Below are 23,232 nucleotides of genomic sequence, written 5' to 3'. Positions count from 1 at the left end.
TTAGAATTTTATTCATGAATGTTGTTTACAATTAGAATTGTATTCAATAATCTTTACATTTAGAACGTTATTCATGGATGTTGTTTACAATAAGAACTTTATTCATGGATGTTGTTGACATTTACAACTTTATTAATGTATGTTGTTTACAAATATAACTTTATTCATGAATGTTGTTTACAATTATAACTTTTCATGAATGTTGTTTACATTTAAAATTGTATTCAATAATGTTTACATTTAGAACGTTATTCATGAATGTTGTTTACAAATATAACTTCATTCATGGATGTTGTTTTACAATTAGAACATTATTCATGAATGTTGTTTACAAATAGAATTGTATTAAAAAATGTTTACATTTAGAACGTTATTCATGAATGTTGTTTACAATTTGATTTGTATTCATTAATGTTGTTTACAATTATAACTTTATTCATAAATGTTTACTATCAGAACTTTATTCATGAATATTGTTTACAATTAGAAATGTATTCATGAATTTTGTTTACAATTAGAACTTGATTAATGAATGTTGTTTACAATTAGAACTTTAGTCATGAATGTTGTTTACAATTAAAACTGTATTTATGAATGTTGTTTACATTTACCACTTTATTCAAGAATGTTGTTGACATTTACAACTGTATTCATGAATTATGTTTACAATTAGAACTTTATTCATGAATGTTGTTGACAATTAGAACTACATTCATGAATGTTCTTTTACAATTATAACTTTATTCGTGAATGTTGTTTACAATTAGAACTTTATTAATTTTTACAATTATCACTTTATTCATGAATGTTTTCGATTAGAACTTTTTTAATGAATGTTGTTTACGTTTATAACTTTTTTCATGCATGTTGTTTACAATTAGAACTTTATTAATGAAACATTTTTACAAGTAGTACTTAATTCATGAATGTTGTTTACAATCAGAAATTCATTTTTGAATGCTGTTGACAATAAAAACTTCATTCATGAATTTGGTTGACAATAAGAACTTAATTCATGAATGGTGTTTACAATTACAACTTTATTCATGAATGGTGTCTACAATTAGTGCTTTATTCATGAATGTTGTTTACAATTAGAACGTTATTCATTAATGTTGTTTACAATTACAACCTTATATATAAATGTTATTTACAATTAGTACTTTATTCATGAATGTTGTTTACAATTCAAACTTTATTCATGAATGTTATTTACAATTAGAACTTTTTTCATGAATGTTCTTTACAATTAGAACTTTATTCATGAATGTTGTTTACAATTAGAACTTTATTCATGAATATTGTTTACAATTAGAACTTTATTCATGAATGTTGTTTTACAATTAGAACTTTATTCATGAATGTTATTCACAATAAGATTTTTATTCAATAATGTTTACAATTAGATTTGTATTCATGAATTGTGTTTGCAATTAGAACTTTATTCATGAATGTTTACTATTGGAACTTTATTAATGAATGTTGTTTACATTTTAAGTTTATTCATGAATGTTGTTTACAATTATAATTTTATAAATGAATGTTGTTTACACTTATAACTTTATTCATTAATGTTGTTTACAATTATAACTTTATTCAGGAATGTTTTTTTTTACAATTAGCACGTTTTTAATTAATGTTTTTTTTTTTTTTTACAATTAGACCTAAATTTATAATTGTTGTTTACAATTAGAACTTTATTCATGATTGTTATTTACAATTTGAATGTTATTTATTGATGTTGTTGACATTTACAACTTTATTCATGAATGTTATTTAAAATTACAATTTTATTTATGAATGTAGTTTACAATTAGAACTTTTCATTAATCTTGTTTACAATTAGAACTACATTCATGAATGTTCTTTTACAATTAGAACTTTATTCATGAATGTTGTTTACAATTAGTTTTTTATTTATGAATGTTGTTTACAATTAGAATTATATTAATTATTTTTTACAATTAGAACTTTATTTATTCATGTTTTTTACATTTCAAACTAAATTCATGAATGTTGTTGACAATTACAACTTTATTCATGTATTTTCTTTACAATTCAAACTATTCACATTTGTTGTTTACAATTAGAACTTTATTCATGAATGCTGTTAACAATGACAACTGTATTCATGAATGTCATTTACAATTACAACTTTATTGATGAATTTTGTTTACAATTGCAACTTTATTTATGAATGTTGTTTACAAATGTATATTTATTACTGAATGTTGTTGACATTTACAACTTTATTCATGAATTTTGTTTACAATTAGATTTTTATTCATTAATGTTTACAATTAGAATGTTATTCACGATTGTTGTTTACAATTAGATTTTTATTCATGAATGTTGTTTACATTTAAAGCTTTATTCATGAATTTTTACTATTAGAACTTTATTCATGAATGTTTAAAATTAGATTTTTATTAATGAATGTTGTTTACAATTAGACATTCACTAATACATTTGTACATTTATGGCTTTATTCATGAAAGTTTACAATTAGAACTGTATTCATTAATGTTGTTTGCAATTAGAACTACATTCAGGAATGTTCTTTTACAATTATAACTTTATTCATGAATGTTGTTTACAATTAGTTTTTTTTATTCATGAATGTTGTTTACAATTAGAACTTTATTAATTATTTTTTACAAATATAACTTTATTTATTTATGTGTTTTACATTTAAAACTAAATTCATGAATGCTGTTGGCAATTACAACTTTATTCATGTAATTTCTTTAAATTTCAAACTATTCACATTTGTTGTTCACAATTATAACTTTATTCATGAATGCTGTTAACAATGACAACTGTATTCATGAATGTTGTTTACAATTACAACTTTATTCATGAATGTTGTTTACAATTACAACTTTATTTATGAATGTTGTTTACAAATATATATGTATTAATGAATGTTGTTGACATTTACAACTATATTCAGGAATTTTGTTTACAATTGGATTTTTATTATTTAATGTTTACAATTAGAACCTTATTCACGATTGTTTGTTTACAATTAGATTTTTATTCATGAATGTTGATTACATTTAAAACCTTATTCATGTGTTTTTACTATTAGAACTTTATTCATGGATGTTTGAAATTAGATTTTTATTCATGAATGTTGTTTACAATTAGAACTTTATTAGTACATTTGTACACTTTTGACTTTATTCATGAATGTCTACAATTATAACTTTTTTCATGAATGTTGTTTACAATAATAACTTTATTCATTAATGTTGTTTACAATTATAACTTTATTCATGAATGTTGTTGACAATTAGAAATTCATTCATGAAAATGGATGACAATCAAACTTGGTGTTGTTGTTTACAATTAGTACAATATTCATGAATGTTTACAATTAGAACTTTATTGTTGAATTTTGTTGAAAATAAGAACTTTATTCATGAATGTTGTTTACAATTAGAACTGTATTCATGAATGTTGTTTATAATTAGAACTTTATTCATAAATGTTCTTCAGAATTTGAATTTTTTTCATGAATTTTCTTTACAATTAGAACTTTTTTCACAATTGTTGTTTATATTTAGAACTTTATTCATGAATGCTGTTCCCAATTAGAACATTATTCATCAATGTTTACAATTAGAAATTTGTTCATGAATTTTTAAAAATGGAATTTCATTCATGATTTTTAAGATTGGAACTTTATTCATGAATGTTGTTTACGACTACATTTTTATTCATGAATGTTGTTTACAATTATTTATGATTGTTGCTTACAATTAGAATTGTATTCATGGATGTTGTTTACATTATAACTTTTTTCATGAATGTTGTTTACAATTATAACTTCATTCATGAATCTTGTTTTACAATTAGAACGTTATTCTTGAATGTTGTTTACAATTACATTTTTATTCATTAGAATCAGAATCAGAATCAGCTTTATTGTCATTACGCAAGGTAACGAGATTGAGGCCATTCCATACAGTGCGATGTGTGCATGCTAGAAAAACAATGTGCAAATATATAAAAATATAAAAAATATAGAAGTGCAATGAATATGGTGTGAAATGAATATATACATGAAAAAACAAAACAAAAACAGGGTGGTTGGTGGAATGGGTTATTGCACCGAAGAGAAGGCAGTTATGAGGGACAATGGGGCAGTCCGTTCAGGATGGTTATGGCCCTGGGGAAGAAGCTGTTCTTTAGCCTATTTGTTTTGGTTTTAATGCACCTGTAGCGCTTCCCAGAGGGCAGCAGGTGGAACAGGTCAGAGCCAGGGTGGGTGCTGTCCTTGATGATGGCACTGGCTCTGTTGAGGCAGCGGGAGGTGTAGATGTCCGTCAGAGATGTTTACTATTAGAACTTTATTCATGTATGTTTGAAATTAGATTTTTATTCATGAATGTTGTTTACAATTAGAACTTTATTAATACATTTGTACACTTATTACTTTATTTATGAATGTCTACAATTAGAACTTTATTCATGAATGTTGTTTACAATTATAACTTTATTCATGAATGTTGTTGACAATTAGAACTTCGTTCATGAAAATGGATGACAATCAAACTTGTTGTTGTTTACAATTAGTACAATATTCATGAATGTTAACAATTAGAACTTTATTGTTGAATTTTGTTGAAAATAAGAACTTTATTCATGAATGTTGTTTACAATTAGAATTGTATTCATGAATGTTGTTTATAATTAGAACTTTATTCATAAATGTTCTTCAGAATTAGATTTTTTTTCATGAATTTTCTTTACAATTAGAACTTTTTCCCACAATTGTTGTTTATATTTAGAACTTTATTCATGAATGTTGTTCCCAATTAAAACATTATTCATCAATGTTTACAATTCGAAATTTGTTCATTAATTTTTAATATAGAATTTCATTCATGATTTTTAAGATTGGAACTTTATTCATGAATGTTATTTACAATTACATTTTTATTCATGAATGTTGTTTACAATAAGAACTTTATTTATGATTGTTGCTTACAATTAGAATTTTATTCATGAATGTTGTTTACAATTATAACTTTTTTCATGAATGTTGTTTACAATTATAACTTCATTCATGAATCTTGTTTTACAATTAGAAAATGATTCATGAATGTTGTTTACATTTACATTTGTATTCATTGATGTTTACTATTATAACTTTATTCATGAATGTTGTTTACAATTAGAAATGTATTTATAAACGTTGAGTTTAATTATAACTTTATGTATGAATGTTTACAGTTAGAACTATATTCATGAATGTTGTTTACATTTACAACTTTATTCATGAAAGTTGTTCACAATTATAACTTTATTTATTTATTTTCTTTAAAATTCGAACTTTATTCACAATTGTTGTTTACAATTAGAACTTTATTTTTGATTGTTGTTTACATTTAGATGTTTATTCATTTATGTTTACAATCATAACATTTTTTATGAATGTTGTTAAAAATTATATTTTTATTCATGAATGTTGTTTACAATTAGAACTTTATTAATACATTTTTACAGTTATACATTTTTGTAATGAAAGTTTACTAATAGAACTTAATTCATAAATGTTTTTTTTTACAATTAGAATGTTATTATTGAATGTTGTTTACAATTAGAATTTTATTCATTAATGTTTAGAATTAAAACTTTTTTCATGAATGTTGTTTACAATTAGTACTTTATCAATACATTTGTACAATTATTACTTTATTCATGAAAGTTTACATTAGAACTTTATTCATGAATGTTGTTTACAATTAGAACTTTATTCATGAATGTTGTTTACATTTAAAACTTTATTCATGAAAATTGTTGACAATCAAACTTGTTGTTGTTGTTTGCAATTAGTACAATATTCATGAATGTTTACAATCAGAACTTTATTCTTGAATGTTGTTGAAAATAAAAAATGTATTCATGAATGTTGTTTATAATTAGAACTTTATTCATGAATGTTGTTTATAATTAGAACTTTATTCATGAATGTTGTTTATAATTAGAACTTTATTCATACATTCTCTTTAGAATTAAAACTTTTTCATGAATTTTCTTTACATATAGAACTTTTTTCATTAATGTTGTTTTACAACTAGAACTTTATTCATGAATGTTGTTTACGATTACATTTTTATTAATTAATGTTTACTACTAGAACTTTATTCATGAATGTTGTTTACAATTAGAACCATATCAATGAATGTTTACAATTAGAATTTTATTTTTGAATGTTGTTGAAAATAATAACTTTTTTCATGAATGTTGTTGACAATAACTTTATTCATGAATTTGGTTTACAAATAGAACTTTATTAATTAATGTTGTTTACAATCAGAACCTTATTCATGAATGTTGTTTATAATAATACTTTTTTCCATGAATTTTGTTTACAATTATAACTTTATTCATGAATTTTCTTTACAATTAGAACTTTATTAATAAATGTTGTTTACAATTAAAACTGTTTTCATGAATGTTGTGTACAATTACAACTTTATTCATGAATTTTGTTTACAATTACAACTTTATTCTTGAATGTTGTTTACAATTAGAAATTCATTCATGAATGATTTATTTTACAATTAGAACTTTATTCATGATTGTTGTTGACAATTAGAACTGCATTTATGTATTTTCTTTAATATTTGAATTTTATTCTCAATTGTTGTTTACAATTCAAACTTTATTCATGATTGTTATCTACAATGAGAACGTTATTCATTAATGCTGTTGACATTTAGAATTGTATTAATGAATGTTGTTTACAAATTAGATTTTTGTTCATTAATGTTTACAATTAGAACATTATTCATTAATGTTGTTTACAATTACATTTTTTCATTCATGAATCTTGTTTTCAATTAGATCTTAATTCATGAATTTTTACAATTATAATTTCATTCATGAATGTTTACTATTAGAACTTTATTCATGAATATTGTTTACAATTAGAACTTTATTCATGAATGTTGTTTACAATTAAAACTTTATTCATGAATGTTGTTTACAATTAGAACTTTATTCTTGAATTTTTACAATCAGAACTTTATTCATGAATGTTTACTATTAGAACTTTATTCATGAATGTTATTTACAATTATAAGTTTATTCATGAATTTTTACAATTATAACTTTGTTCATGAATTTTTACAATTACAACTTTATTCATGAATGTTTACTATTATAACTTTATTCATGAATGTTGCTTACAATTATAACTTTATTCATGAATTTTTACAATTATAACTTTATTTATGAATGTTCATATTTAGAACTTCATTCATGAATGTTTTTTACAATTGCAACTTTATTCATGAATGTTATTTATAATTAGAACTGCATTCATGAAAGTTGTTGACAATTACAACTTTATTAATGAATGTTGTTTACAAATATAACTTTATTCATGAATGTTGTTTACAATTAGTCATTTTTTTCATGAATATTGTTTACAATTAGAACTAAATTTGTGAATTGTGTTGACAATTAGAACTTTATTCATGTATTTTCTTTAAAATTCGAACTTTATTCTCAATTGTTTTTTTTACAATGCGAACTTTATTCATGATTGTTGTTTGCAATTAGAACATTATTAATGATTTTTTGTTGACAATTACATTTTTATTCAATAATGTTTACAATTAGAACTGTTTTCATGAATGCTGTTTACAATTACAACTTTATTCATGAATGTTGCTTACATTAAAAACTTTATTCATGAATTTCTTTACAAATAGAACTTTATTTACAATTGTTGTTTACATTACAACTTTACTCATAAATGTTTATTTTTAGAATTGTATTCATTAATGTTGTTGACAATAAGAACTTCATTCATGAATTTTGTTTACAATGAGAACTATATTCATAAATGTTGTTTACAATTAAAACATTTTTCATTAATGTTTACAATTCGAACGTTATTTATGAATGCTGTTTACAATTAGAACTATATTAATGAATTTGTACAATTATAACTTTATTAATGAATGGTTACTATTAGAACTTTTTTTCATGAATGTTGTTTACAGTTAGCACTTTATTCATGAATGTTGTTGACAATAAGAACTTTATTGATGAATGTTATTTACAATTAGAACTTTATCAATTAATCTTTACAGTTAGAACTTTATTCATGAATGGTTACTATTAGAACTTTATTCATGAATGTTGTTGACAATTACAACATTTTTAATGAATGTTGTTTACAATTAGAACTTTATTCATGAATGTTGTTTACAGTTAGCACTTTATCCATTATTGTTGTTTACAATTAGAACTTAATCCATGGATGTTGTTTACAATTAGAACTTTATTAATGAATGTTGTTTACAATTACATTTTTATTCATTAATGTTTACAATTCGAACGTTATTCATGAATGTTGTTTTTAATTAGAACTTTATTAATTAATTTTTTACAATTATTCATCAATGTTGTTGACATTTAGATTTGTATTCGTTAAAGTTTACAATTACAATTTTATTCATGAATGTTGTTTACAGTTAGATTTTTATTCATTAATGTTTACAATTCAAACGTTATTTATGAATATTGTTTACAATTAGAACTTTATTTTTTAATTTTTACAATTAGAACTTTATTAATGAATGGTTACTATTAGTACTTTTTTTCATGAATGTTGTTTACAGTTAGCACTTTATTCATGAATGTTGTTGACAATAAGAACTTTATTCATGAATGCTATTTACAATTAGAACTTTATTAATGCATTTTTTACAATTAGAACTTTATTCATGAATGTTATTGACAATTACAACATTATTAAATAATGTTGTTTACAGTTAGCACTTTATTCATGAATGTTGTTGACAATTAGAACTTTATTATTAATTTTTACAATTAGAACTTTATTAATGAATGGTTACTATTAGAACTTTTTTCCATGAATGTTGTTTACAGTTAGCACTTTATTCATGAATGTTGTTGACAATGAGAACTTTATTCATTAATGTTATTTACAATTAGAACTTTATTAATTAATGTTTTACAATTAGATCTTTATTCATGAATGGTTACTATTAGAACTTTATTCATGAATGTTGTTGACAATTACAACATTATTCATGATTGTTGTTGGCAATAAGAACTTTATTCATGAATGTTGTTGACAATAAGAACTTTATTCATGAATGTTGTTGACAATAAGAACTTTATTCATGAATGTTGTTGACAATAAGAACTTTATTCATGAATGTTGTTTACATTTGAAACTTTATTCATGAATGTTGGTTACGATTAGTACTTTTTTCATGAATGTTGTTTACCTTTACAACTTTTTTCATGAATATACATTCATTAACACATTTAGAAATGTATTCATGAATGCTGTTTACAATTATAACTGTATTCATAAATGTTGTTTACAATTACAAATGTATTCATGAATCTTGTTTACAATTGGAGGAAGTTGTTGTCCACAGAAAGGGTGTTGTTGTTTCCAAAGAAGTCAATTTGCAAAGATTGCAATGAAGACTGAATCACGTGAAATTACTTTTGTGTAATAAAGTCCAAAATGTAGTTTGTGTAAGAGGTGTTGTTGTGTAGACGTTGTGTGTTTCCTCTGCAAAAGTACAAGTTTGGTATGACAACCACTTGCGATGTTTATCGTCAAGACGCCGCTTTGATGATTTCCCCGAGGTGGTCCTGTAAAGAAAATGGCCGCCACCAGCAGAAAACTAAGATTCCGTTAAATGTAGCATCCTGCAACGTTGTGTTGTGTTGTGTTGTGTTGTGTTGTGTTGTGTTGTGTTGTGTTGCTGTGGGCACTCATCCAGAGCCCAGTACAAGATTACACTTCAGTCTTTGTGCTGCCGCTGGCGGGCACAGCGGGGAAATGATGACCTGCAAAGTTTATTAAGTTAGAACAAGACCATTAATTGGCGAGCGGCGGCTGGGCGATGTGTTCGGTGGAGGGGCGGGGGAGGGGGGTAGGGGGGTAGGGGGATAAAATAGGAGGCAGAGAAATGTAATAACCTGCCTTCAGGATATATGAGGCTCCATTTCTGCAACTATTAGCTGCAAACTGCAAGCAGAGGTAGAAGGAGGGCAGATGTGATAGGAAACCAATTTGCTCACCAATACAATCATTGATCACTCATCATTGATCAGTGATGGAATATTAGCACCTTCCCTTCCTCCATCTCTGTGTGTTTGTGTCCAACAATCTTCTGCTGCTCAAAGTCGCACTTATTCAAGAAAAACAACTGATTTTTTTTTTTTTGAAATACTGTTTATTCGAGAACATTTGACATATTTCAGTGCCTCTTAGCCATAGGGCCCAATGCTGGGCGGAGAGCGCACCATGGAGGGCCGCCAAAATGCATGTTTTTCTCAGCTGTGGTCTGCAGCGCGGCTCAGCTGTAGTTCCCTTTTCCACCACTTGTGGCAGTAAAGACAACATCTAACAAACAGAAGATGTCTGAGAGAAGTCTCCAAAAATTAAAACTAAAGTGTTTTGTTTGCACTTTCCGTTTACCGACAGTTTAGTTAAGAAATATATTTATTATGAATTTAATTGATGTATTTCAGCACAACATAATTGTATGTAAATCAATTTTTTATCAGCTATTTAGGAGTATATTTGATGAATATTAATTTTTCTCATCAACCTGACCTAAGCCTAAGGTTTGTGTATTAAATAAATAATCATCTCTGTCATTTTGTATCACTTGTGGCAGTAAAGACAACATCAAACAAACAGAAGAAGTCAGAGAGAAGTTTCCTAAGCGCAAAAATTAAGACTAAAGTGTTTTATTTGCACTTTCCCTTCATTAACAGTTTAGTTAAGAAACACATTTATTGTGTGAATGCACCAAAGCATTCACACATGGTTTTCTACACCAAAATTAATCTATTTATTATTATTCCTCTAATCTTCTTCTCCAGATTTTGGCGCGTTCTACATTCCACATTTTTCACCCGATTCAAACCGTTATAACTTCAAACTGTTCAGCCTATTCGGGAATCGTGGGCTTTCCCTTGACAAATTCCAAAAATTCCCAGATTTCCCAGGATTCTTGGTTTTCTGGGATATTTTTCCCATTTTAAACTTCCACCATTTCCACATTTTTCAACCTATTCAAAGCATTCCACCTTCAACACATTTCACCATCCTGGAAATCCAAACTACCTTTTTATCTAAGTTTAAAAAAATTCCAGGAATTTCCAGAATTCCTGGTTTTCCAAAGCCCTATTTCCCCCCTTTTGTCTGGCGACTACTTCCATATTTTTCCACCCACTTCAAACGTTCCACTGTCAAAGAATTCCTCTTAATTAGGACCAAAAACTAAGTTGTTGTTTGAACTGGAAAAATTCCCGTTTTTTTCCGAAATTCCAGGAACCCCGTAATACCATTTCTCAATTCAAAATGTTACTACTTCAACATTTCTCGACCGATTTCAAACATTTTAACACCAACCATTTTAACTAATTCAGACCATTCAAGTTTTGTTTTTTAGCATTTTCAAAAAAATTCCCGCTTTTCCCGAAATGCCCAAATTTTGTGGAAATTCCCATTGAAATTAATGGAACATTCTTCAAAGTTCCACAAACCCCACATTTTTCATCTGATTCAAACTGTTCCAACTTCAAAATATTCAGCCTGTTTAGGAATTGTGTGCTCGACTTCGACAATTCTAAAAAAAAATTCCCGGATTTCCCATAATTCCCTTGTTTTTTGTGTGCATTTTCCCAATTCAAAATGAATTGTCAATTTTTCAAACTTCCACAATCCCCACATTGTTCAACCTATTCAAACCATTGCACCTTCAACACATTCCACTCATCCTTGACATTCAAACACTTTTCCAAGTTCCAAACCAAATTCTGGATTTCCTGGAAATTCAAACTCTTCAACATTCAAACTATTCTTACATTCATACTACATTCTGTCAGTTCAACTTCAGCATTGGAGCATTCACACGCAATTCCTTCAGGAATGGCTTCATTGAGCTATAATTATTGATGTATTTTAACACAACATAGTTGTCTGTAAATCTATTTTTTGTCAGCTATTGAGGATTATATTTGATGAATATTAATTTTTCTCATCAGCCTGACCTAATACTAATGTTTATGTGTTAAATAAGGAATAATATTTGCCATTCCATATCACTTGACAAGGTTGTAAACTGTAAGAAGGTTTGATTTAATTATTCAATATGATTTGAATGGAGAGGAAGACGACTAATTCAGTGTTGATAATTGAGTGGGTCCTGGGCTCCCCTGTAGTGGTAAAGTTGGGCCTTGTAGTCAAAAAGGTTGTGGTTATATTTCATGTGAAATATTTATAGATATTATATATCTATATAATTGATATATAAATTGTATTTATATGTCCATATTTACATGTCTACAAACCCCAAAACCAGTGAAGTTGGCACATTGTGTAAATGATAAATAAAAAGAGAATACAATGATTTGCAAATCCTTTTCAACTTACAAACCCCGTTTCCATATGGAAACCACTTTTTTGGTGGCTGGCAATAACAATTAATGAACAATTTAAAACAATTAACAAGTTTGAGTACAAATCAGGAGCTTTGCCAGTTTGAGAAGGTTAAATCTACTGTATTTACAGTGGTGGTCAAAAGTGTGCATACACTTGTAAGGAACATAATGTCATGGCTGTCTTGAGTGTTCAATCATTTCTACAACTCTTATTTGTTTGTGATAGAGTGATTGGAGCACATACTTGTTGGTCACAAAAAACATTCATGAAGTTTGCTTCTTTTATGAATTTATTATGGATCTACTAAAAATGTGAGCAAATCTGCTGGTTTAAAAGTATACATACAGCAATGTTAATATTTGCTTACATGTCCCTTGGCAAGTTTCACTGCAATAAGGCGCTTTTGGTAGCCACCCACAAGCGTCTGGCAAGCTTCTGCTTGAATTTTTGACCACTCCTTTTGACAAAATTGGTGCAGTTCAGCTAAATGTGTTGCTTTTCTGACATGGACTTGTTTCTTCAGCATTGTCCACACGTTTAAGTCAGGACTTTGGAAATGCCATTCTAAAACCTTCATTCTATCCTGATTTAGCCATTGCTTTACCACTTTTGACGTGTGTTTGGGGTCATTGTCCTGTTGGAACACCCAACTGCGCCCAAGACCCAACCTCCAGGCTGATGATTTTAGGTTGTCCTGAAGAATTTGGAGGTAATCCTCTTTTTTCATTGTCCCATTTAAAGCATCAGTTCCATTGGCAGCAAAACAGGCCCAGAGCATAATACTACCACCACCATGCTTGAGGGTAGGCATGGTGTTCCTGGGATTAAAGGCCTCACCTTTTCTCCTCCAAACATATTGCTGGGTATTGTGGCCAAACAGCTCCATTTTTGTTTCATCTAACCACAGAACTTTCATCCAGAAGGTCTTATCTTTGTCCATGTGATGTCAGATGAAACAAAAATTGGCCACAGTAGCCAGCAATATGTTTGGAGGAGAAAAGGTGAGGCCTTTAATCCCAGGAACACCATTCCTACCGTCAAGCATGGTGGTGGTAGTATTATGCCCTCGGCCTGTTTTGCTGCCAATGGAACTGGTGCTTTACAGAGAGTAAATGGGACAATGAAAAAGGAGGATTACTTCCAAATTCTTCAGGACAACCTAAAATCATCAGCCCGGAGGTTGGGTCTTAGGCGCAGTTGGGTGTTCCAACAGGACAATGACCCAAAACACACGTCAAAAGTGGTAAAGGAATGGCTAAATCAGGCTAGAATGAAGGTTTTAGAATGGCCTTCCCAAAGTCGTGACTTAAACGTGTGGACAATGCTGAAGAAACAAGTCCATGTCAGAAAAGCAACACATTTAGCTCAACTGCACCAATTTTGTCAAGAGGAGTGGTCAAAAATTCAAGCAGAAGCTTGTGGATGGCTACCAAAAGCGCCTTATTGCAGTGAAACTTGCCAAGGGACATGTAAGCAAATATTAACATTGCTGTATGTATACTTTTGACCCAACAGATTTGGTCACATTTTCAGTAGACCCATAATAAATTCATAAAAGAAGCAAACTTCATGAATGTTGTTTGTGACCAACAAGTATGTGCTCCAATCACACTATCACAAAAAAATAAGATTTGTAGAAATGATTGGAAACTCAAGACAGCCATGACATTATGTTCTTTACAAGTGTATGTAAACTTTTGACCACGACTGTATGTAGAAATAATGGACTTTTACTTTGAAAGGACACAGCATTTTGTCCTACAATCAACTTGATTTACATAATGAAGTTTAGGTTTTGAATACATTTATAATCATAATCAAATCACGCGACTTCGGAAATGTACAAAGTGGATATTGGACATAAATGAGAGACATATTTCTTCAGGGGTTACGTAACACGTCTCGGTAATTGTGTGAAATATCCTCCTGGAAGACAAGTAGCACGCCGCGGCGTAGCGGCGGCCATGATGGATGGTCGCAGGCGAGGCTCCTCCGCACGTTAGGAATGCAAATACGCACTTTGGCGCGCGACACGAGCGCCGCCTGGCCATCCATCATCTCGCCTCGCCACCGCGCAGAGCGAATGGATTCCTTCCGTTGATTGAGGAGCGCTGATGACGGCCAGCGACTAATTAGTGAGCAGAGAGGATATTTTTCATTCCTGGAACTCCTTCTCTCGGGTGTATGCGCAGAAATGACGTCTCAACAACTCTCAGAATTAAAGTCTTCCCTCCAATGTTGCACCTTTTAAAATCACTGCGCAACAACTACAACTTGTCTTCATTCTGCAGGGAGTCATTTACTATTGATGCTTGTTGATCAGAATTATATTTTCCCAATCATTGTTTTATTTAGAGAGTGAAATGTGAGTTATACTTTATATTTAACGCAAGCATTTCGCTCCTTTCTGTGACGGAGGAGAGGAAGTTGTTTAGAAATATACTTTTCACCGGACATAAAACAACTTATTGTTGAAATCACCGTAGATGATCAAATATTTACGTATATTGTTACGTATAAAATGTATGGATTTATTATTCACAGGTTTGAATTGTGCTAAACAGGAAATTGAGACGTGAAGAAAAGTGTTAGTCATTGAAGCAAAAAAAGGCGGCGGGATTAAATACACTCTGCTTCTTCCTACTCCTTTTCGCACTCGTAATGAGAAAATATGTGAAATATGCGATGGTTCATATTGCTACTGTATGCATGTCATAATTACATAACTATATTTACATGTCTATATTTACATGTATATTTTTACATGTCTATATTTACATGTCCATATTTATATATCTATATTTACATGCATATTTTTACATGTATATCTTTACATGTCTATATTTACATGTCATATTTACATGTCTATATTTATATGTCCATATTTACATGTCCATATTTACATGTCTATATTTACGTGTCTATATTTACATGTCTATATTTACATGTCATATTTACACATCTATATTTACATGTCCATATTTACGAGTCTATATTTACATGTATATTTTTACATGTCTATATTTACATGCCCATATTTATATGTCTATATTTACATGCATATTTTTACATGTTTATTTTTACATGTCTATATTTATATGTACATATTTACATGTCATATTTACATGTCCATATTTACATGTCATATTTACATATCTATATTTACATGTCTATATTTGCATGTCCATATTTACATGTCATATTTATATGTCCATATTTACATGTCATATTTACATGTCATATTTATGTGTCCATATTTACATGCCCATATTTACATGTCATATTTACATATCTATATTTACATGTCCATATTTACATGTCGATATTTACATGTATATTTTGACATGTCTATATTTACATGTCCATATTTATATGTCTATATTTACATGCATATTTTTACATGTATATTTGTACATGTCTATATTTATACATCCATATTTACATGTCATATTTACATGTCCATATTTACATGTCATATTTATATGTCCATATTTACATGTCCATATGTACATGTCATATTTACATATCTATATTTACATGTCATATTTATATGTCCATATTTACATGTCCATATTTACATGTCATATTTACATATCTATATTTACATGTCTATATTTACATGTCCATATTTACATGTCATATTTATATGTCCATATTTACATGTCCATATTTACATGTCTATATTTACATGTCATATTTATATGTCCATATTTACATGTCCATATTTACACGTCCATCCATCCATCCATTTTCTACCTCTTGTCCCTTTTTGGGGTTGCGGGGGGGTCGCTGGAGCCTATTTCAGCTGCATTCGGCCGGACGGCGGGGTACACCCTGGACAAGTCGCCATATTTACATGTCATATTTACATATCTATATTTACATGTCCATATTTACATGTCTATATTTACATGTCATATTTACATGTCTATATTTACACAACAACCACTCTCAATATCAATCACGGCTTGCTAAGATTTGTCTTCATTTTGCAGGGAGTCATTTATTATTGATGTATGTTGAGTTGAGTGATATTTTCCCAATCAATCAATCACTCTGCTTCTTCCCACTCCTTTTCGCACTTGTAATGAGAACATATGAGACATATGTGATGGATCATATTGCCACTGTATGCACGTTTGACATAAACTTAAAGAAAAGCAACAATCGATGTTAAAAAGGAACATTCATAGTGAAAAGAAGTGACTTATTGTGAAAAAGAAACGTTGAAAAAACAACACTGAGAGTGTCAGATATTTAACACCATCAAAGAGCTGAATTATTACAAAGATTAAAGATCTAATTTAAAGACAGAATCTGTGAGAATGATTCAACTCTGATAAAGTGTTGATTTCAGCCCAATGTGAGTTGAATTAATATTCACTGTTCTGCTGCGTTTACTTTCGCATAACTGAAAGAATGCTAGATAAAAACCTACTTTTTTAGTAGGAAAACAGAAAGGAATTCTGAGCACAAAGTGATTTGACATGCATGGTTTCAAAAGAAACATGACAATAATGTAAGGAAGTTAGCAAAGATTGAACGCTAACACTTTAGCTGTAGCTAGCTAGCTAACATTTTGAACACTACAAGAATCATTCCTCTAGATATACTCCTAAATGTACGTACATGTGTACATCAAAGTATTCCCTTTCATTGCGACATTATCCATGTACACGTAAATATTCATCTTTGGAGTCGGACCTTCGTAAGCTAGCTCCGATGCTAACAATGGCGCGAGGAAGAAGAGTTGAAGAAGGAAAAAGGCAATAAAAGACAAGTTTATTGCAGCTCATCAGAGAGCTGACACACCACAGGGGGTCTCCAATCACCTTCCTAAAAGCCACAAAGTAATAAAGTGTGGCGGAGAAGCAAAGACGCAACTCCTTCGTTTTTGCTGCTAAATGAATTCCTGCTAATTCACCTCAGAGTTCAGCGTGAGGACGTGTGGAGTCCACTCTTTCACACGTTCACACTTTCACAGCCCACATTCCCTCAATTCTTCAACTGTTCCAACATTCAAAATAGCATGTTTACACAAAACATTTTCCATTTTTTCCCATAATTCTCTGTTTTCTGTTGAGGAATTCAGTGGCACTTCAACTCTTCAGCGTTCACGCGTCCATAGGCCTTGTTCCATCAAAAGTTCCAGGAACTTCTACTGGAACCTAAAGTTCCAGTAGAAATACAAATCAGGCTGATGACGTATGGAGGAGTGGTTTATTATATTTCTACCCTGATACACACAATGTTAGCTCATATTTCTTTAAATAAATGAAATACAATATATGTAAATAACAATATATCAATATTACATGTCAGTGTTTATCTGTAAATAACAATATATAAATAATACATGTCTGTGTTTATCTGTAAATAATAACAATATGTAAATAACAAATGTCAATGTTTATCTGTAAATAACAGTATGTAAAAAAATGTCAGTGTTTATCTGTAAATAACAATATATCAATAATACATGTCAGTGTTTAACTGTAAATAACAATATATAAATAATAAATGTCAGTTGTTATCAGTAAATAACAATATATATAACAATATAATATAACAATATAATAAATGTCAGTGTTTATCTGTAAATAACACAATGTAAATAATAAATAACAGTGTTTATCTATAAATAAAAATATATAAATAATACATGTCAGTGTTCATCTGTAAATAATACAAACCCCGTTTCCATATGAGTTGGGAAATTGTGTTAGATGTAAATATAAACGGAATACAATGATTTGCAAATCCTTTTAAACCCATATTCAATTGAATGCACTACAAAGACAAGATATTTGATGTTCAAACTCATAAACTTTATTTATTTTTTTGCAAATAATATTTAACTTAGAATTTCATGGCTGCAACACGTGCCAACGTAGTTGGGAAAGGGCATGTTCACCACTGTGTTACATGGCCTTTCCTTTTAACAACACTCAGTAAACGTTTGGGAACTGAGGAGACACATTTTTTAAGCTTCTCAGGTGGAATTCTTTCCCATTCTTGCTTGATGTACAGCTTAAGTTGTTCAACAGTCCGGGGGTCTTCGTTGTGGTATTTTAGGCTTCATAATGCGCCACACATTTTCAATGGGAGACAGGTCTGGACTACAGGCAGGCCAGTCTAGTACCCGCACTCTTTTACTATGAAGCCATGTTGATGTAACACGTGGCTTGGCATTGTCTTGCTGAAATAAGCAGGTGCGTCCATGGTAACGTTGTTCCAAAACCTGTATGTACCTTTCAGCATTAATGGCGCCTTCACAAGATGTGTAAGTTACCCATGTCTTGGGCACTAATACACCCCCACACCATCACACATGCTGGCTTTTCAACTTTGCGCCTATAACAATCCGGATGGTTCTTTTCCTCTTTGGTCCGGAGGACAGGACGTCCACAGTTTCCAAAAACAATTTGAAATGTGGACTCGTCAGACCACTGAACACTTTTCCACTTTGTATCAGTCCATCTTAGATGAGCTCAGGCCCAGAGAAGTTGACAGCGTTTCTGGATGTTGTTGATAAACGGTTTTCGCCTTGCATAGAAGAGTTTTAACTTGCACTTACAGATGTAGCGATCAACTGTAGTTACTGACAGTGGGTTTCTGAAGTGTTCCTGAGCCCATGTGGTGATATCCTTTCCACACTGATGTCGCTTGTTGATGCAGTACAGCCTGAGGGATCGAAGGTCACGGGCTTAGCTGCTTACGTGCAGTGATTTCTCCAGATTCTCTGAACCCTTTGATGATATTACGGACTGTAGATGCTGAAATCCCTAAATTTCTTGCAATAGCTGGTTGAGAAAGGTTTTTCTTAAACTGTTCAACAATTTGCTCACGCATTTGTTGACAAAGTAGTGACCCTCGCTCCATCCTTGTTTGTGAATGACTGAACATTTCATGGAATCTACTGTTATACCCAATCATGGCACCCACCTGTTCCCAATTTGCCTGTTCACCTGTGGGATGTTCCAAATAAGTGTTTGATGAGTATTCCTCAACTTTATCAGTATTTATTGCCAGCTTTCCCAACTTCTTTGTCACGTGTTGCTGGCATCAAATAATAAAGTTAATGATTATTTGCAAAAAAAAAAAAAGTTTATCAGTTTGAACATCAAATATGTTGTCTTTGTAGCATATTCAACTGAATATGGTTTGAAAATGATTTGCAAATCATTGTATTCCGTTTATATTTACATCTAACACAATTTTCCAACTCATATGGAAGCGGGGTTTGTAATATATTAATAGTAAATGTCAGTGTCTATCTGTATATAACAATTTATCAATAACACATGTCAGTGTTTCTCTGTAAACAACAATATATAAACAATAAATGTCAGTGTTTATCTGTAAATAACAATATATCAATAATAAATATCAGTTTTTATCTGTAAATAACAATATGTAAATAGTAAATGTCAGTGTTTATCTGTAAATAACAATATATAAACAATAAATGTCAGTGTTTATCTGTAAATAACAATATATCAATAATAAATATCAGTTTTTTATCTGTAAATAACAATATGTAAATAGTAAATGTCAGTGTTTATCTGTAAATAACAATTTAAACAATAAATGTCAGTGTTTATATGTAAATAACAATATATCAATAATAAATATCAGTTTTTTATCTGTAAATAACAATATGTAAATAGTAAATGTCAGTGTTTATCTGTAAATAACAATTTAAACAATAAATGTCAGTGTTTATATGTAAATAACAATATATCAATAATAAATATCAGTTTTTTATCTGTAAATAACAATATGTAAATAGTAAATGTCAGTGTTTATCTGTAAATAACAATATATAAACAATAAATGTCAGTGTTTATCTGTAAATAACAATATATCATTAATAAATATCAGTTGTTTATCTGTAAATAACAATATGTAAATAGTAAATGTCAGTGTTTATCTGTAAATAACAATATATAAAACAATAAATATCAGTGTTTATCTGTAAATAACAATATATCAATAATAAATATCAGTTTTTTATCTGTAAATAACAATATGTAAATAGTAAATGTCAGTGTTTATCTGTAAATAAAAATATGTAAATAATTTATTGTCAGTGTTTATCTGTAAATAACAATACATCCATAATAAATGTCAGTGTTTATCTGTAAATAACAATATATCAATAATAAATTTCCTCTAATGCTAGCGACGCTAGCTTAATGACATTACGATAGCACGTACAAATATGCATGAAAACACTCCTACAGACATCACACATGGGATGCTTTAGTAAGTAAGAATCATTTTAGTTATATTGTAAAACTTACAAACGTTGCTTGGAGTGATGTGTTAAGAATCCATACGAGTTGTAACGCCATGGACGGATAGAAGACAGAACGGCACTTCTACTTCCGGTTGAAAGCTTAGTCTACTTAAAAGTCTGTAATTTACAGAAATTCAAAGAACAATATCAATTTGAAAACAAATATATGTTTTTTTCGTGGTAACATAGACTCTTGTAAATGTGTTAGCATATTAGCGAATGCTAACAAAGCTAACTTCATTACATTACGATAGCAAGTACAAATATGCATGAAAACACTCCTACAGATATCACACATGGGACGCTTTAGTAAGTAAGAATTGTTTTAGTTATATTGTAAAACTTACAAACGTTGCTTGGAGTGACGAATGAAGAATCCATACGAGTAGAAATGCTATGGACGGATAGAAAATTGGAAAAGCACTTTTACTTCCGGTTCAAAGCTTTAAAACAGAAATAATTCGCATTCATCCAGTGAGCGAACTCGCCCAAAAGATGGCGCCGTAGCACAAACAATACCATCTTTGCATGTGTTTAATGAAAACCATTTGCATGATGGCCATCAGCGAAGAGAAGTCCATAAATTAAATAAAGGGTTCAAAGTGTAGGATAAAAGTAGCGGCTTGGAGTCCAGATGTGTCATCACTAACTCTCCCTTGTCTTCCCGCAGGCGACCCCTCGGCCAACTGGCTGCACGCGCGCTCCTCCCGCAAGAAGAGGTGTCCGTACAGTAAGTACCAGACGCTGGAGCTGGAGAAGGAGTTCCTCTTCAACATGTACCTGACCCGGGACCGCCGTCACGAGGTGGCTCGGGCGCTCAACCTGACCGAGAGACAAGTGAAGATCTGGTTCCAGAACCGCAGGATGAAGATGAAGAAACAGAGCAAAGACCAGCCCAAGGACTAGAGTCGGCACATAGGGGGAAGGGAAAAGAAGGTGCAGCACTACACAACATGAAGACAAGATGGTGCATCACCACTACACAACATGAGGACAAGATGGTGCATCACCACTACACTACATGAGGACAAGATGGTGCATCATCACTACACAACATGAGGACAAGATGGTGCATCACCACTACACAACATGAGGACAAAAAGGTGCAGCACTACACAACATGAGGACAAGATGGTGCAGCACTACACAACATGAGGACAAGAAGGTGCAGCACTACACAACATGAGGACAAGATGGTGCATCACTACTACACAACATCAGGACAAGATGGTGCAGCACTACTACACAACATGAGGACAAGATGGTGCAGCACTACACAACATGAGGACAAGAAGATGCAGCACTACACAACATGAGGACAAGATGGTGCATCACTACTACACAACATGAGGACTAGATGGTGCAGCACTACTACACAACATGAAGACAAGATGTGCACCACTACACAACATGAGGACAAGATTGAGCACAACTACACAACATGAGGACAAGATGGTGCATTACCACTACACAACATGAGGACGAGATGGTGCACCGCTACACAATATGAGGACAAGATGGTGCACCACTACACAACATGAGGACAAGAAGGTGCAGCAACACTACACAACATGAGGACAAGATGGTGCACCACTACACAACATGAAGACACGATGGTGCATCACCACTACACAGCATGAGGACAAGATGGTGCATCACCACTACACAACATGAAGAAAATATGGTGCAGCACTACACAACATGAGGACAAGATGGCACAACACCACTACACAGCATGAGGACAAGATGGTGCATCACCACTACACAACATGAGGACAGGAAGGTGCACTACTACACAACATGAGGACAAGAAGGTGTACTACTGCACAACATGAGGACAAGATGGTGCAGCACCACTACACAACATGAGGACAAGAAGGTGCACTACTACACAACATGAGGACAAGATGGTGCATCACCACTACACAACATGAGGACAAGATGGTGCATCACCACTACATAACATGAGGACAAGATGGTGCATCATCACTACACAACATGAGGACAAGATGGTGCATCACCACTACACAACATGAGGACAAGAAGGTGCAGCACTACACAACATGAGGACAAGATGGTGCACCACTGCACAACATGAGAACAAGATGGCGCATCACTACACAACATGAGGACAATATAATGCAGCACCACGACACAACATAAGGACAAGATGGCACATCACTACTACACAACATGAAGAAAATATGGTGCAGCACTACACAACATGAGGACAAGATGGTGCAACACCACTACACAGCATGAGGACAAGATGGTGCACTACTACACAACATGAGGACAAGATGGGGCATCACCACTACACAACATGACGACAAGATGGTGCACCACTACACAACATGAGGACAAGATGGCGGAGCACTACACAACATGAGGACAAGAAGGTGCACCAATACACAAAATGAGGACAAGATGGTTCACCACTACACAACATGAGGACAAGATGTTG

The 23,232-nt window shown here is 31.0% G+C and overlaps 1 protein-coding gene across 1 annotated transcript in view; it reads left to right on the top strand.

The window, feature by feature from the left end:
- Positions 1-21,674, top strand: part of hoxb9a (homeobox B9a) — a 51,519-nt gene extending 29,845 nt beyond the window's left edge. The window contains exon 2 of the mRNA XM_061982193.1: positions 21,439-21,674. Within this exon, the coding sequence (XP_061838177.1) occupies positions 21,439-21,674 (236 nt within the window). The remainder of the gene's footprint in view (positions 1-21,438) is intronic.
- The last annotated feature ends 1,558 nt before the right edge of the window (positions 21,675-23,232 follow it).

Source organism: Nerophis lumbriciformis, linkage group LG24 (genome assembly GCF_033978685.3).
Source record: "Nerophis lumbriciformis linkage group LG24, RoL_Nlum_v2.1, whole genome shotgun sequence".
Lineage (NCBI taxonomy): Eukaryota > Metazoa > Chordata > Actinopteri > Syngnathiformes > Syngnathidae > Nerophis > Nerophis lumbriciformis.
The sequence above is the reverse complement of the archived record's forward strand: the minus strand, read 5'-3'. Positions and strand labels throughout refer to the sequence as shown.